Consider the following 16,866-nt stretch of genomic DNA (forward strand, 5'->3'; position numbering starts at 1 on the left):
TCACAAGGGAAGTACATTTCTCACACTGAGCTATTTTAGCTTGCAGATGAAATGTTTGTTAAAATCACCTTATCCTGAATTTATAAAGCAGATTCAGAAGAAATTGTCTGTTTGATTCATTTTTCCTATGGATGTTGCAAAGAAGAGGTGGTGCATTATGGACCTTTCTCCCCATAGCCTGCCAGACCTCTCCCTAGGATTTCAATATAGGTAGTCTTTGACTTACAACCATTCGTTTAGTGACTGTTCAAAGCTACAACGGCACTGAAAAAAGTGACTTCTGTCTGTTTTTCACACTTATGACCATTGCAGTGTCCCCATGGTCATGTGATTTACATTCAGATGCTTGACAACTGGCTCATATTTACGATGGTTTGCAATGTCCCAGGGTCATGTGATCACCTTTTGCGACCTTCTGACAAGCAAAGGTAATGGGGAAGCCAGATTCATTTAACCACTGTGTTACTAACTTAATAAGTCCAGTGATTCACTTAACAACTGTGGCAAGAAGAATAGTTAAAATGGGGCAAAACTCACTTAACAATTTAGCAATGGAAATGTTGGGTTCAATTGGGATCGTAGGTCAAGGATTACCTGAACTTGCACACCGTCTACATGCTAAGATATCTGGGTATGAATCTGTCCAAAGTGGAAGAGTCTTCTTTTACCATTTGTTCTTACAATGCCCCTCATCTGGATGGGAGAGAACAGGAAATCCTCTAAACTGTCTCCTTTTAATAACCAGAACTAAGTGGACTTGGGGTATTAGGCCCAATTACAAACCTGCCCAAATCAGAGCAGATATAACATTATCCAAAACTGAGGGAGCAGCAGCAAATAGAAACGAATCCTTCTCATATAACTCAACTATACCTTCCCAGGTAACTTTACTTCAGTACTCCAAGTTCTCCCAGGGAGCTTCTGATATTAGCCTGAATTCCTCAGTTTAGTCCTATAAAATATGTTTTCTTAAGGTGCTCACTCACTGCGAGGCCTCTAAAGAAAGATTCAGAGAACTAAGAAATACTTGGTTTCTTCTTCCCTAATCCAATTTCCTTGCCCCTGACTGGAGAAGACAGTGGCTGTGATTGGAAAATACTAAGTCCCCCAGCCAAGGAAGCTATTAATTCAAAATTAAGAGACCTTAGTTACAGCTAGCTAGCAGGCCATTCAAAATTAAAGTCCCCTTAATGAGTACAACGGGTACGCTTTTTATCCTCATTTACAAAGCATTTAAAAACTATTTATTTATTAAACAAAAGTATATGACTGTGATAAGCAAGAATGGACAATGAATAACAATGAAAACTTAATACAAATATCAAACCAACAATGTAAGGACAAATGAAAGCATTCTTATTCTTCAGCTAGAATCCTCAGCCTTGATTCTATGAAATGCTCTTATTATCATTTCTATTGAAATTCAAAGCTGATGCATATTATTTTCTGCAGACATGAGGTCCTACTCATATTCATACACATGGTTGTTCATTTATTTATTTATTCGATTCAGAGGCTGACTAATTTCTCAGCACCTCTTGGCATTTTGCCTATGCCCATTAGATTATCAGTGCTTCTTTATGGTGGGAAATTGCCCACTGGAATCAACTTCTATAAGAAAAAAATACAATCACACCTCCTGAGAGTCATATTCTCTACACTAGAGAGGTCTCCGGGGCATTTCTTAGATTAGAGACTGTGCTGATTAATATCAAAACAAGAGTTTAAAATTATGTCTGTCTGTCTATCTGTCTGACTGACCTACCGACCAACCTACCTACTTACCTATCATCTCTCTCTCTCTCTCTCTCTTTCATCTTTCTCATTCATAGTTCTCAACTTACAACACACTTTCCAAAATCTACCCTTTCAACTGACTGCAGGCTTCCTGCAGCGCTCCCTCCTATCTCTCTCCCATCCTGCCCCACCAGTTCCTCACTGGTATGATTAGTGCCACGGTAATAGGTGAAGAGAGGTTGTGGGATCTGATGGGGTATGAAGCAGGCCTGATTTTTTAAAAAAAAATATGGGTTACAAGAAAGCCATGGAGATTACTAAATAAGCATTAGAAGATACTGATCTTCAGCATAACTTCAGCAACCCCCAGGTTACATCAACGCCTCAGCAAGCTGAGGGTAACATAACCTGCATGTTATTTAAGTTATCCTATATCTATCACCGATAGGACTTTTCCAGAGCACATTTTAATGCCGTATATTTTACAATTATGGATCCCAGATGTAAAAAAAATTCTTGTAATGCTTCAGCAATGCCTTTGTGTCTCTCAGGGTCTTCAAACTCTAGAACATGTTTTTCTAAGATATAATGTTTAAGTGGAATTGCATTTTTAATTAATCTATCCTGGAAAGACTGCCTGGCACTCCAATCAGCATTATCAAAAAGTTTTCTTAAATGACTGGTATCCTGAACTCATCTCTTAATTGTTAAGTTTTGTGCCTTGGTTGTAAAGCTAGGTCATACCCAGATTTTTTTCTCCCAAGGAATTGTTTTATTGCATCATAAGATATGAACAATACATTATAAAATAGAGGTCTTAGCAGGGTACAGATGTATTTATGCAATTCAAACAAGAAATTGATAATACTATGATGGTTTAAATAATTAATTTATTTGATAAATTAAATGTTTAAATGTAAGAAGAAAAAGTTTACATCTATCTTAAATATAATTTATAAAATGTTAAAAGAAAAAAAAGGAACTGCTTGGAAAAGTAGGTAAGTAGTTGATTTCTAACATCACTCTTTTTTATACTTTGACTGATTTGAAGTATTTATAAACACGTAGACCTCTTCAGAATCCACATGCTTGTATTTGCCTTGCTGCATGATGTATTGTATACTGTAAATGAAAAACATTCTTGCTTGAATTTGGTTAAACTTCTGTTGTGGATGTATGCTATTAGTTTTGTCATTGTTGTGTGTTCTCCAAGTTTAAACTCCCAATCAGATATCATCAGTGTTGTATTCTTCTTTCAATATTGGACAAAGTTTATTCTCATATCCATAAGCAAATATCTCAGAAAATTATATTTCTTCTCAATATATTCTTAAATTACCTATTAAAATTGTAATTTCATTTCAAATGTAATTTCTAAAATTCTATGAATGATATCACATTTTTTTTCTTTACACGTCTACCATATTTGTTAAAATATGCCTTCTGTTTCATGGTATTTTCAAAGATTTGTTAATTGAAGCACATCATACTGTGAATTGCACTTTGGTTGTTTGAACTTACATTGCATTTATTTTGGACTATAATCAAGATATTATTATTACTATATGGGTTTATTTATTAAAAACAAGCATCAAAATATTTCAATGGAGTTTACAATCAAATATATGTGGTTCAAGGCAAGTTCTAACAAAAATTCTAACTTAGAATCTGGTTTCAATTTTTTTTGTCTGGAAAAAAAAACAATTTGACCCGAAGTCAACATTCTTGTATCAATTTTTTAAATCATATTCTGAGAAAAATGAATAGTGGTTCTATTTCCATGAACCATTCATAAATTTGACCACATTCCAATAATATATAAATATTCCCCTGCAATTGTTTTTGGATAATTTTCTTCAGATCCTTTGAGATTATACTTATTTCTTAGAATTTTATACATCTTGTATCTGAACCAAAGAAAGCAACAATTTGCTGCATAATAAATAATTCTGTCCAATTTCCCAGGCACAATAGTTCAAACTGCAAACTGGCCAACATACTTACTAATTAAATGCTCCCCCAGAGAGCAAAAAATCCAAAGAACAAGATATGAAGGAGGCAAATATATGAAAGAAGGCTTCAGAAAATAGTGGGGGTTTTTTTGTCTTGGAGGATTAGACGAAGAAGACAGGAAAGTCTATGGTAATTATACCAAAGAAATATCTATAGGTGCTTTTCAGTAATTAAAAATAGCCTTAAAAATAGTCTTAATATACTAAGTCTCTAGTGTCTCACTGCAAATCTGGCTATGAAGTCAATCACAAGACATTGCCATATTGTATTAATCCATCACTAGATGTTTTCAAGCAAAGGTTTGATGCTTATTGATCTGGGGATTCTTACTCTGGGCAAAGGATTGGACAAGAAGGTCTGAGACTTTCAGATACTATAGTTATTGAATGTATTTGAATAAAAGTTTCTTAATTGTAAGCATCCCAGCATCTTTCCTCATGTTCACCTTTTTTAGTATCTGACTTGCAATTGCACTAACTGGCAACACAATAATTATCCTTCTATGAAAATGTGGAGTGCCTCATTAGCACCAAAATAATGTATCTTGTTCTTATTTTTTGTAAAATTTGTTTGACTTTTTTGAATCTATACCATCATTAAACTGACCATAAAATACTGCATTTTTTTCCAGTGAGTCATATCTATATTGCAAAACTTTAAGACTGAACAAATGATAAGATTCAGAAATTGAGATCTGGGAATTTTTATACCACAAGCACTTCAATCCCATATCTGCTCTTTCACAAAGCACCAACCCACTATTGATGTCAACACAAATCTTGGCCTTTGCACCAGTGATGGGTTACGACCAGTACGGGCATACCGGTGCCTGTCGGGAGCACCAGGTACCATTCCGGTATGGGGCTCCGGAGGGCCCACCCGCCCGCCCATGGTCCTTACTGGTATTTGAAGTTTTCGGGGCTTCCGGGCAGGTGCACGGAGTATATGGCACCTGCGCAATGCTCCGCCGAACAGCTGGGGCATCGCAGAGCATCGCGGGAAAAATGAATAGTGGTTCTATTTCCATGAACCATTCATAAATTTGATCACATTCCAATAATATATAAATATTCCCCTGCAATTGTTTTTGGATAATTTTCTTCAGATCCTTTGATATTATACTTATTTCTTAGAATTTTATACATCTTGTATCTGAACCAAAGAAAGCAACAATTTCCATCGTGGGTGGTAAGCATGCATGTGCTTACTGTGCGCATTAATGTGGTGGGTGCCCGGCCCTGTTGCACCATACCGGTTGCAATGGGATCTCCACCACTGCTTTGCACATATGTAAATTAAATGATTTGCCTCACAATGCACATTTTGGTTCTCTCCTTGCCTCCTACCCAAAGAACCTATGAATTTGAGGGAAAATTCTAATTATAATAAACATATAGCTTCAGATAAACTGGAACTAAAACAGAAATATCTTGACTCAATTCCAAAACAGATGATAGCAGTTTGAGGACTGACCCAAGACTAATGCAAAACCTAGTGGAAGTGACCTCTGAAAGGGATCACTTACCAGTTAGAAAATCTGGATCAGGAGTAGGTTCAGACAACTCCTCTTGGCACTGATTCTCTAGTGGAACAGTGGCCAACATTAGTCCATCTGGCAGCTGTTGCTCCAAGCCACGAGCAAAGTTATTCATCCTGAAAAGTGCCAAATGAGAAGTTCAAAGCAAAAGTCAGTTCACAAAATCCAAGCAAATCTATTTATAGTTATTTCCTAAACTAATTTCAGCAGAATACCAATATTCCTTGTACAACTTATATAATACTGTAAACACCTTCAAAGGCTTAAAAGTCCTGCCTTTTTTCCCCCAAAATATATTTGTGAAAAGTGGACTGTTTGGCACAATTTGAAACCAGATCAAATTATGACAAAAGATTGAGTACTTCACCCATCTCTAACATTTTTCCAAATGTCATTCTAGATGTTGAAATATGCCACCATATGCAGGCTCACAGATCTCATTAAAATCTATAATCAATGTATCAAAATTAAGCAGAAATAAAGAGTATCATGAAAACATTTTATTTCAATTGTTCCTTTTATTGTTATTTTTTCCTTTTTTGAAAGTGAGTTCTTCAAAATTGTTAAAATTGTTTCAAAACCATACATTTTAAGTCTGCATCATCAACATCAAAGGATTCTTCAAGACAGGGGTGGGTTCCTGCCAGTTCTAACCTCTTCTATAGAAGAGATTCCACAAATCTACAGTGCTGTTTAGAACCGGTTCCAGCTCCCTCCCCCTGCCTGTCTGCAGATCATCAAGATGAAGAGTGTAAAATGTAAAAGCACCACGAATAACCCAGTGCAGATAAAATACAAAATACAAAGATTAGAACTTGGAATCCCACAGAACAGCAAGCTTTTCCCCCAATATAATCATCACCTGAATGTCCCCTTCAGCACCTGCCCAGGTGCCAACTCACGAGTTTGATTGTTGTAGCCATAGAACATTTCTCCAAAGAGGGTTTGATTCATGGGCAGCTCTCGGCTCTCTTCACAGTCAGCACCTCCTGGACAGGACTCCGAAATTAACTGACAAGACCGGCCATCCATACCTAGTTTGTAATCTTCAATGCATCTGCCAATGATTACAAGAAAAACTATTTAAACTGTTTACAAGATTTCTAAAGAGAAATACGTTTTCTCTTCAAGGAAGAACCTATAGCAAATATGCTCACACAGGTTAAAAACACAGTACCTTTCTTACAGATCTGTAAAATCATGTGATTTTAATATTTAGTTCTAATTCTCTGCTTTTTCATATTTCTGACCTTCAGCAAAACTTGTATGACAAAATGTATTACTTTTGTGCCAAGTAATGCCTGGTGCTGGAGTATTTCTTAAAGTGCCCCTACCAATTTACATGGAGATTAAAAGAACCACGCTGACATCGGTATGTGGAATTCAAATGAAGAAATTATCTCAGTTAATTGAAAAATGGACAGAACAAAATAAGTGAATAACAAAATCACTAAACAACAGTTGAGTGAGATGAGCAAAATCTGTTAATCCCTAATTGCAGAAATTTCTACTGAAGAAATTACTAAAATCTAGAATGTGAATTGCAACTCAGCACCAATTGAAGGGTCACAGGTTTCCTTTTTTAAAAAAATGATCATGAAATGTCTTAACCTCTGGTTGCTAAAGACAACTCCTTAATCTGGAATATTATCAGCAACCCTATTATTAAAAATTTCATGGTAAATAAGAGTTTTTTTCACTGCAACAAAATATATTATGATAGGATTGAACAAAAGATGTTAAATATTAGTGATGTGCAATACTTTGGTTGTCATTCCAAAAAGAATTTCAGAACATGGAAGCTATGATTAAAGCACCTGTCTGCAACTCTTTAAAGTAGCTGTATCTCAGGATCATACAGCAGCTGCAGAGATAGCTGTGTGAGCTTGAGAACCAACAAAATTATTGTACATGGCTACAGATAAGTGCTACATTCATACTCTCATGGGCTTTCAGGAATTGAATCTAAATGCTGGGAAATGTTAATATTTTTCCAGGAAAAAAGAATGAAAGGATTCATGTGTATACTCCAAACACATGACCCATGCTATATATAATTATTGCTGCAGTCAAGAGAGCATATATGAAATGTATAAAAAAGTTTAAAGACAACCATTGTCATATATTCATTGGTATGGGCTACATTTGGCAGGCTTCTTCAGCAAGGAATACTTATTATTCAGATATCACATTATAGAACAGAAAGCAATAGTTAGACAAGATTTAAATAGTAACAAGGATCCACAGGGAATGGTAAAAAAAAGAGTCAAGATGGTAGTCACAACAGTGTAATTAAAGCTCTACCTGCAACCCACAATTTTAATTGCACTATCTCAGCTGCCACCTTAACTTTTTTTTACGGACAATCTTGAATATTAAACTTACGGTATTATTACATGGAATAGTCAGGAATTCGTTATTTTGAAATGAGTATGAGTAGCACTGAAAGGAAAGGTACTATAAAGCAACCTTGAAATAACATAATTGCTACAAATGTGCTACCATCATGTATGCAAATATAGAAATTGAAGTGTGTGTGTGTGTGTGTGTGTGTGTGTGTGTGTGTGTCTTATTTGTCTGTCTGGGTATGGTTTGGAATAAGGTCTCACTGTAGAGGATACCAGAACTGTTTCTGGAACTCACCCACAAAACATAAGTATATTGTACAAAGAAGGGTCTTCTGGTAACGGCATCATATGTTGTAGACAGAGTTGCTCACAACCACCGTTGAACCCATCTGAACAGTCCACTCCTATGTGGCGATCGTAGCAGCCCGTGCCATCTTTCATGGGGCTAAGGCTGGGGGGACACTAGCAGAGGAAGAAGAATAGCAACATGAACCAGGTGAGCATAGATTTTATGCAGAGCAATTCCTTTGCACTGCACAGTACACAAAAGGGTTCATTACACCCAACAGAAACATCACAAGTGTTCTAACTGTATTGCTTGTTCCACATGCTCAGTTCATACAGTGAGGAGAAAAACTGAATTAGTGGCATTGTTTCATCTTAGCACTGAGATTTGTGGTAGCTTCTTGCAAATTTTACAGTCAATTTCTGCTATTTAATTCTACAGTATCGTTCACACTTTCACCTTATAATCTGTGTTGCAGTTCCTTCCTGTTGCAAAAATCTCTTCATTTTCATCTTTACAGTTTCTGCAACCATTATTAAAGTGTATAACTTCAAATACACATCAATACCAACCAGGGTGATTAACAGTCAGAGCCAGCACTCTATTCCCTCCAGTCATTTTCAAGAGGAAGATGTGCTTGCAAAGAACTACGAACTAGGTGCTGCCTGGGGCTACACAGCCACACTCTGGCTTATATGCTCAGCCATGAAATAGCCGAGATCCAGAGGCTCTCATTAAGTAGAAACTACTTTTTCAACTTGTTTTAGTTTTGAAATTGGCCAACCCATAAACAAGTCCAACTGAAGTGAATTAAAGGGCTATAAAGCTGACTGATAATACCATCAATAAGGCTTTGCTTTCAAGTGGGACATTTTGTAGGATAAAGTAGGAAGAGCTGCAGGCTTTTTTCCCCTCCCCTTTCTTCTCTTTTGGTGCATGTGGATTTAACAGAGGATTTCCATCCGAAATGTTTTTCCCCTTGTGATCCTGGTGATGAAACTCACACAATAAGACACAGGTTGCTCAATGACATTAATTCTGCAATTTCCAGAACAAACGGTCCCCTGTAGGCTCACTAGACTCTCGTTCGGCCCCATGTTGCTCCTCCTCCATCCATGCCAGCTGGAACGGCTACGCACAGGAGAATTCTAAATGTTTGCATAATGCCAGCAGTCAATGAGAAGACCCAGATGTTTGGGGCGATGGCAAACAAGCAAATGAGGAGTCTAGGAATCCTGCCCAGCACCCATCCTCATCAGAGTGACTTCCCATCTGGCTGACAGGATGTGCTTCAAAGTAAGGGGTGGACAAAAGAGACTTGAGTATATGTGTGTTTTCTACTGATTAATTGATTTCTTTGCAACTCATGACTTACAAGGGCTTAGAAAATTACAGAAACAAGAATAATCTTTTTATAGGAATGCTTTTGCACGACTCCCTATTAAGTGATGTAGGTCTTTGGCAGGAGAATTTACAAGTGAATTGCAACCTCAGCTTGCACAGGTAAAAATATAAAATCCGCACCTTAATGTGATGTTGTCTCAGCTTTCCCTTGTATGCCAGACACAAAACCATGTGTTAACTGTACTATAATTGCAGTAATATTACAGGGGTGAGCTTGCTGGGAGAGATTGGTGGCTTTGTTTTGTCTGTTAGTTTATTCCTTACAGCAATGTTTCTTAACAGTGGCAGCTTTAAGATGTGTGAACTTCTACACATGTTGGCTGGGGATTTCTGGAAGTTGAAGTTCATACATCTTAAAATTGCCAAGGTTGAGAAACATATAGCACCACAATTTATTCCACACTAAAATTCAGAAAGACCATCTCCTGGGTCCCTTGTAGGAAAATTCCATCAGCACCTGACAAGCTCTCCTTGTATTGCTGTTAGACTAGGTATATTTGGCTTGTCTTCACAATTTATTTCACATAAACCCAAATGGACTTTTATAATTCCATGCTTATGGAATTACTCTCTTACAGAATAGATAACTGGATGCTCCTTCCCTTTCACCCCCCTTTGGTTACCTTTTCAGTTTGACAGTCAGTATGATCTAGTGGTTATGATGTAGAATTAGGACTCAAGAGATGCAAATTTAGGTCAGTCCTCAGACTTGGAAGCAGACTGGGTGGCTTGGGCACAGTCAGGGTTATTTTTATGGGAGGGAAAGAGTAGTAGTAGTAGTAGTAGTAGTAGTAGTAGTAGTAGTAGTAGTATGTGTGTGTATGTGTGTGTATGTGTGTGTTTGCTTTGAAATATATTTGCATTTGTACAAGTATGTTTGTATATACATTTGTATAAAAAACAAACTGCCTTGAGCACAATGTAACAAATTAAAATGAATTAATATCCCTCCATGTTGATTTAGTGTTTAACTCAGTCAAACATTATTGTGAGTCATCAGCAGAAAATTCCAAGAATGTCAATGGTTCCCACCATACTACAATATTCCAATCTCGGTATTTGTAGCCCAATTCATCTGAAGGAAAGAAGGTTGGGGAAAGCTGCAATATATATCCCTATTTTATCACATTTGTTTCCTTCCCATATGCTATTTCTCAGCAGTCTTGCCAACTCCTTAGTATCAAACCTGTTGGCATGGTAATTCAAGAGAAACAGAAATATCCTCTGAAAATTTTAGCTTTTGTTGTACAGTCACATTTATATAGACCTCTACTTTTCCCCAAAATTTAGTAAGTATAGGATATTGTAGAAAATTGTGTCTTAAAGAAGCATCTTTCATATTTCATCTCCAATAAAACGCTGTTCTAGGCAATCCTTTTCTATACAGATGTTACAGAGTGCGATAAATTCTATATATTATTTTTTCTTATACAAGCCATAGGTTAAGATTCGTTGACATTCTAGGTAGAGAAGTTAAGACACTCTCCCATTTGTCTAGGGCCTAGGCAATGTAAGAACTTTATTCTTCATTCTACTCATCTGCCTATAAAATTGATTTATCAGTAACAAATACCTAGAGGAACTAATAGGAGTTTTTTTTTTTAATTTTAAAACTTTTAATCACTTGTTCTAATATCTTGGGTATCTCAGAAATTGAAAATGCTACTGATCCAAATAATGTTAAGTAATATTGCAGCTTAAATATTTCCACTGAACTACATCTGATAGATAATATTTGTTTCTTAGCAGAGTGTATATTAAAAATTCATCTTCATCATTTATCAATCGATCCAAAGTCAATATGTCCACCTTCATCCAAATTTTCCTTATCACCATTTCCCCCCAATTTTTAATGTTTGATTTCTTTATAAAATCAATTTAGCATGGAAAAATGGATTGAATCTTTTTTTAGATATTACATTACATAGGCATCCTGTTTCCCTGAAAATAAGACCTTCCCGGATAATAAGCCCAATCGGGCTTTTGTGCTAAAATAAGCCCTTCCTCAAAAATAAGTCCTCTCCAGAAATATTGCAACACAGCAGCAGCCATGAGGTGACCACGCTTGCCGCCTCCTGTACCTCAAAAATAATAAGACCTCCCCAAAAATAAGGCCAAGTGTTTATTTCAGGGGAGTCAAAAGAAGATAAGACCCTGTCTTATTTTGGGGAAAACACGGCAGTTCTCAACTTCCAACTACAATTGAGACCAGAATTTCTGGTGCTAAGCAAGGAGGTTGTTAAGTGACTTGGTTAATTTTATAAACTTTTTTTGCCACAGTTGTTAAGCAAATCATTGAAGTTGTTGAATGAACCATGTGGTTGTTAAACAAATCTGGCTTCCCCCTTTGACTTTGCATGTTGGAAGCCAGCTGGGAAGGTCTCAAATAGTGATCACATGTTCTCTGGATGCTGCAACCATCTTAAATATAAGCTGGTTGCCAAGTGCCCAAATTTTGATCACAACTGTAGGGATGCTGTGAATTTTTAAGTACGAGGAACAATTATAAGTCACTTTTTTCAGTGCTGTTGTAACTTTGAACAATCACTAAACAAATGGCCAGGACTACCTGTATTTTATTTATATGTTATTGTAGTCTCTTTTCATCCCTCCTTCCCTCCCTCTCCTTCAATTACACACCCATTTCATGGAGTTTGACAATTATACAATATAATGGATTCTCTTACTATAACTATAAGAGTGATATTGCATTATGGCCCCATTTACTCAATGGAGTGAAGGCCTGATTACATTGCTACCTGTGCATGGACTGCCTATATGTACATAGATTTCGTATGGATAAATATTTATGAAATAGGAGACTCATTTATACAAAGTTCAATAGGTGAAAAAAACATGATAATCATATAAGAATATTAGATATACAACACAGACACATGCACACACTTGACTGTGTGTGAATATTTCTGTGTGGCACTTCTAATATACTATATATGTTTACTTATTGTTTTAATAAATTGCCTGCTCTATCTCATTGCACCACACCAGCATTGAAACTCAAGAGAACAGGATTTAAGATTTGCAGATATAATACATTGATTGTTCAAGACCATGATTTCTATATTAGATGTATTATTTATATGTCTTGTCACATCTTCCATGAATATTTCTACCTCACAAAAAGGCACATTGGAAATTATAATTATAGATTAGCACTGGGATGAACAGGTCTGACAGTTCTGCTTTCTCTCACGTGTAATTTTCTTTTCTTTTTCTTTTCTTTTGTATTCAGTTTCAAGATCTTTCTATAAGATAAACTCAGGCATCTCAGAGGAAATTCTTAGCCATTCTTGCTTGGTATTATCTACATTGACTGGCTTAAATCTTCAAGGTTCCAAATTTGAGGCCACGAAAGGCCTTTTTTGTTCTCGCTAAAGATACTCAAGATTAAACTATGGGTCTCCTGCATATAAAGTAATGAGGTATTCCCATCCCCTTCAAGAACAATGCATGAATTCTGGCCTTTAAGATGAGTAGGTAAGATATGTGTGTTGTGTGTACACACATATACACACCTCATAGGTACAGGGAGATGTTTGTGAAAAGTACACAAGTTTAAATGCACATGATTGATTATATCATAGCATAATACAATAGTTCACTTTCTAATTCTCTATATTTAGAGAGACTATGATTTTCTTTTTTAACCCAAAACTGCTCCTATTGGGAAAAGATCTTAAAAAAGCAAGGAGTTTCCAGATCGTTTTCATACAATTAAAGGGGTGAGAAATTACAAGTGAGGGAAGACATTCCACTATTAAGCCAAAACACAAGAATGTTTGCAAAATGCATTCAATCTATGCTTAAATGAAAAATGAAATACAGCTAAATTATATGCAAGAATGTGCCCAACTATGAGACTGCAAAATTTCCAAAATTCAATTCTGCACCCCCACCCCAATCTTAAAATTTCATCTTCAGATAGCAACGATCACTGAATTATTTTACAAGATTTGGCCACAATAGCAACATGTATTACTTCATGGATTTAAGGAACAAAAGCATCAAGAGGTTTTTATAAATGTATCATTCTGATATATCCCTAATATTAATTCATTGTTTAAAATGTATATAAATTAGTTTAAACTATCTGCTACTAACTAAAATGATTATACATTATCAGCTTAGGGTATGTACTTGTCTATTATATATTTGCATTATGAAGCAAACTATAATGTTAAGAATGTTTTATGCATGCATATATGAATTATATTATTAAATATTGTAATTGTGTGTGTTGTCTAGCTTGAATGCTAAAGAGAAGGGAATTCTATGCATAAATTCCTCCTCTTAATCCATACTTCTGCTGCTGTCAGCACAGACTCTCTCAGCAGCAATTTTAGAGGTAGCTATGTAAAGATATTTCCATTTGCTGATCCTTTCACTAATTCTTTTACACATCCATCTTTGGCATAATGCCTCTCCTAGCACAAAAGCAGGTGAAAAGGGAAAATGTCAGCACTAAGACACATTCAACAGCTTCACAGCCAGAGTATGAAGCAGATGGATTGCTTTCCACCTATTTCTCATGCCAGCCCTGGTGCAAAAGGGGGGGGGGGGCAGGAAGATGTGCTGTGAGTCAATGAGATACAGTGCAGAGGCGGATGAAGGGAACATCTGCCACAAAGCACTTAGCATGTATTTCCTCGTAAGAATTGAAATTGGCAGATGCACAAAGACAGCAGGCAAGGAAGGAGTGCACACTCCAGAGAAAGAATTAATTTCTTGGTTCAGACCCCATGTTACTGCTTAGTATGAGAATGTCAAAGCCAAAACTTGAGGAAAGCATTGGCATTTTCTGATCCACAATTCTTTAATGGCACTCTGTATAAGCACAGACACTCTCTTGTTCCCGTAAGAAGTAATCTCGGCTAATACAACATGTAGAATTTCTAAAGCTTAGAATTAAAAGATGCCTAGCCCACAAAGGTTAACCTACAACTTTCCTTTCATAGTTCAGTGCAATGATCCATGCTATTTTTCATGTTTTGTAGGTTCTCAGTTTTCTTTCCTGGAGGATCTTATAAACTCCATCCAATTAAGACTTTCTCAGTCTCCCTATTCCTTTTGACTTATTCACGCTTCCTTTAAACATTAACCATGCAATCTGATCTTCATTCTTCTCTCTATATAACCAAACCACCTAAACAAACCTTTTTATACTGGTTAACTTCTATATTCAGTCAACATTCATTTATTGTTCATTCATTCTTGCCTCCTTCATTTCTTCTATCACATGCATAGCTTTTCAATGCATTCAACTTACATTTATCCTAACATAAGTACCTACTTGTAGCTGGTCGGTATGTCTGTTATGTGGCTCACTGATAGTTCCACTTCATCAGTCTTAACTACCTCCCCTCTCTTAATTACCATCCAGCCACATTTCTCCAATCCTAATGTCTTCACTATAGATCAAGTAGATGTCTTGATTATTCTTAGCATACAGTTTGAAGTCTTCCATGTAGAGGAGGTGGCTCACAGTAGTTGTACTCTGAAATGTCAATCCAGTCCAATCCAGTGATTATTTGGCTGAAGAAGTTTCAAGTCTATGCAAAACAACAGTAGGGACAGCGCATCACCTTTGTATATGTTGCAGTTGATGGTCACTTGTGTGAATTGTTTTGAGTTGACTTCCAGTTGTCTTCCATAGTCCCATTATATTCTCGAGGAAGGTCCTTTGTGTTATGTTGACTCTGTATGGAGCCAGGCATGATAGATCCATGTGTGTGGCACTGAGTCATAGGCTGTCCTGTAGTTAAGCCAGGTTGTGATCAGAGTGGTTTGTCTAAACCTTGAGTCTTGGCCAACTTCTGTATCTATGAACAAATGATGTTTTGAACCTCTCTGTTGTTCCTAATGTGTGATCTTGATGATTATGATGCTTGAGAGGACTTTTCATGTTGTAGGGAGGAAGGTTATTGGTTGGTAAATGGACAGTACTGTTCCCTTCTTTCATTCATGGTGTTTCATGATCACCACTGTCCTTTCTTGTGTCAGTCTGGGTGGGATTCTGCTGTTAGCAGCTGGTTCATCTATACTGCTAGGCATTCATGCATAGCTGTTAGTTTATTTAGACACTATGAATTATGTCTGGGCTATTTGCTTTCCAACTCTTCATATTATTGATCCACTCTTGCATGTCTGCTACTGGGGTGGTGATTGGTTCATATTTTGGGAGTTTGTTGTGGTGTGCTCTAAGACTCTGCACCCACTGATGTTATGTGTCTTCTCTGTCTCCCAGAGATTTTTTCTAATACTGTTCAATTTATGCCAAGAACCAATCTTCAATTCCATATTCATGCAAAACACTGCATAGTTCATGTGTATTCAGTTTACTATGCATTTCTCCAAATCAATAAATATTTATTATATTTTTCTCACATTCATATTTTTCTCAATAATTGCTGAAGAGCAACAAGCTGATCTGTGTACCACTTGCTCAGCATCAAGCTGGAAAGCAATTCCCATACATATCTTCTTTTCCAATATTATTCATTACTTCAAAATTCTGCTAAACATATTCTCAGGCACATGTAGGAACTAACTCACCTGTAGTTTTTGCATTTACTCTTGCTATTTAAAAGGGAACAATAACTGCATTCTCCCAATGGTCAGGCACAGTTGGAGGCTTTGCACAACATTAAGCAAGCCATATAGCCAATCTGTGTCAAAATTACACCCATATTTTAATGTTTTTTTTCTGTTAGATTTGCCATTTTACCAATTCTTCAATATTCTCATAACATTTATGATTTCCTTTATATCATTTTTTTCCTCACAGCATTTATAGCATTTGTTTCAATTCTACTGCTTAACATAACACAATTGTACCTATCCAAAAGTCTACAATATTCCTTCCAGAAATCCCTTTCTTCAGTTTTATTCCAAATCACTTTTATTTATTTTTTAATCCATTCACTTTGCAAAACCCTCATACTGCAAACAGGCTATTTTTTAAATGGATTGGTAGACATTTGAATTCATAGGTTATCACCTAAAGCACGATGCTTTCTAGCTTACAATAAAATCATATGAATTTCTATAAAGGGAAAAAAGAACATACTAGTAAAAAGCTTCTCCACCGGGGATTCTATTCTAGCACTACAGAATCCACTATCCAAATCTGAATGATAAGGATTTGTAGACTATGCAGTGGTAATCTACAGTATATATTCCTTGCCTCTGATGGCAAAGTGTCCTCAATCTGGACTGTACTCCATTTTGCATTCTGTAGTCTTCCTATCATTTTAAGGTCATGTAGTAGAACAGAGAAATAAACCTTGATCTAAAGAGAAGCATTATACAAAGGACACTTTCTCTGGAACTCCAGAACATTTTTTCTAATGGTTAAACAAAACTGAAACATATTATGCTAATAAAGAAATGAATCACCCATTCTCAAGTCACTTTACATTCATTTAAGGATCTCTTTGTAGATTAAAAATACATCTACTGCAAATGTAAACTGCAAGCACACGAACAGATGTTTGCAACATTCTTATCATGCAAATACACAC

At 36.3% G+C, this 16,866-nt stretch overlaps 1 protein-coding gene across 1 annotated transcript in view; it reads right to left on the reverse strand.

The window, feature by feature from the left end:
• The window catches only part of ASTN1 (astrotactin 1), a gene marked incomplete at its 5' end in the record, with an annotated part of 262,549 nt that overhangs the window by 55,895 nt on the left and 189,788 nt on the right, over positions 1-16,866 (reverse strand). Inside the window, 3 exons of the mRNA XM_081946598.1 lie at positions 5,276-5,403; positions 6,150-6,344; positions 7,931-8,097. Coding sequence (XP_081802724.1) covers positions 5,276-5,403; positions 6,150-6,344; positions 7,931-8,097 — 490 coding nt within the window. The remainder of the gene's footprint in view (positions 1-5,275; positions 5,404-6,149; positions 6,345-7,930; positions 8,098-16,866) is intronic.

The sequence above is a fragment of the Natrix helvetica genome (assembly GCF_964273705.1).
Source record: "Natrix helvetica genome assembly, chromosome: 3".
Taxonomy (NCBI): domain Eukaryota; kingdom Metazoa; phylum Chordata; class Lepidosauria; order Squamata; family Natricidae; genus Natrix; species Natrix helvetica.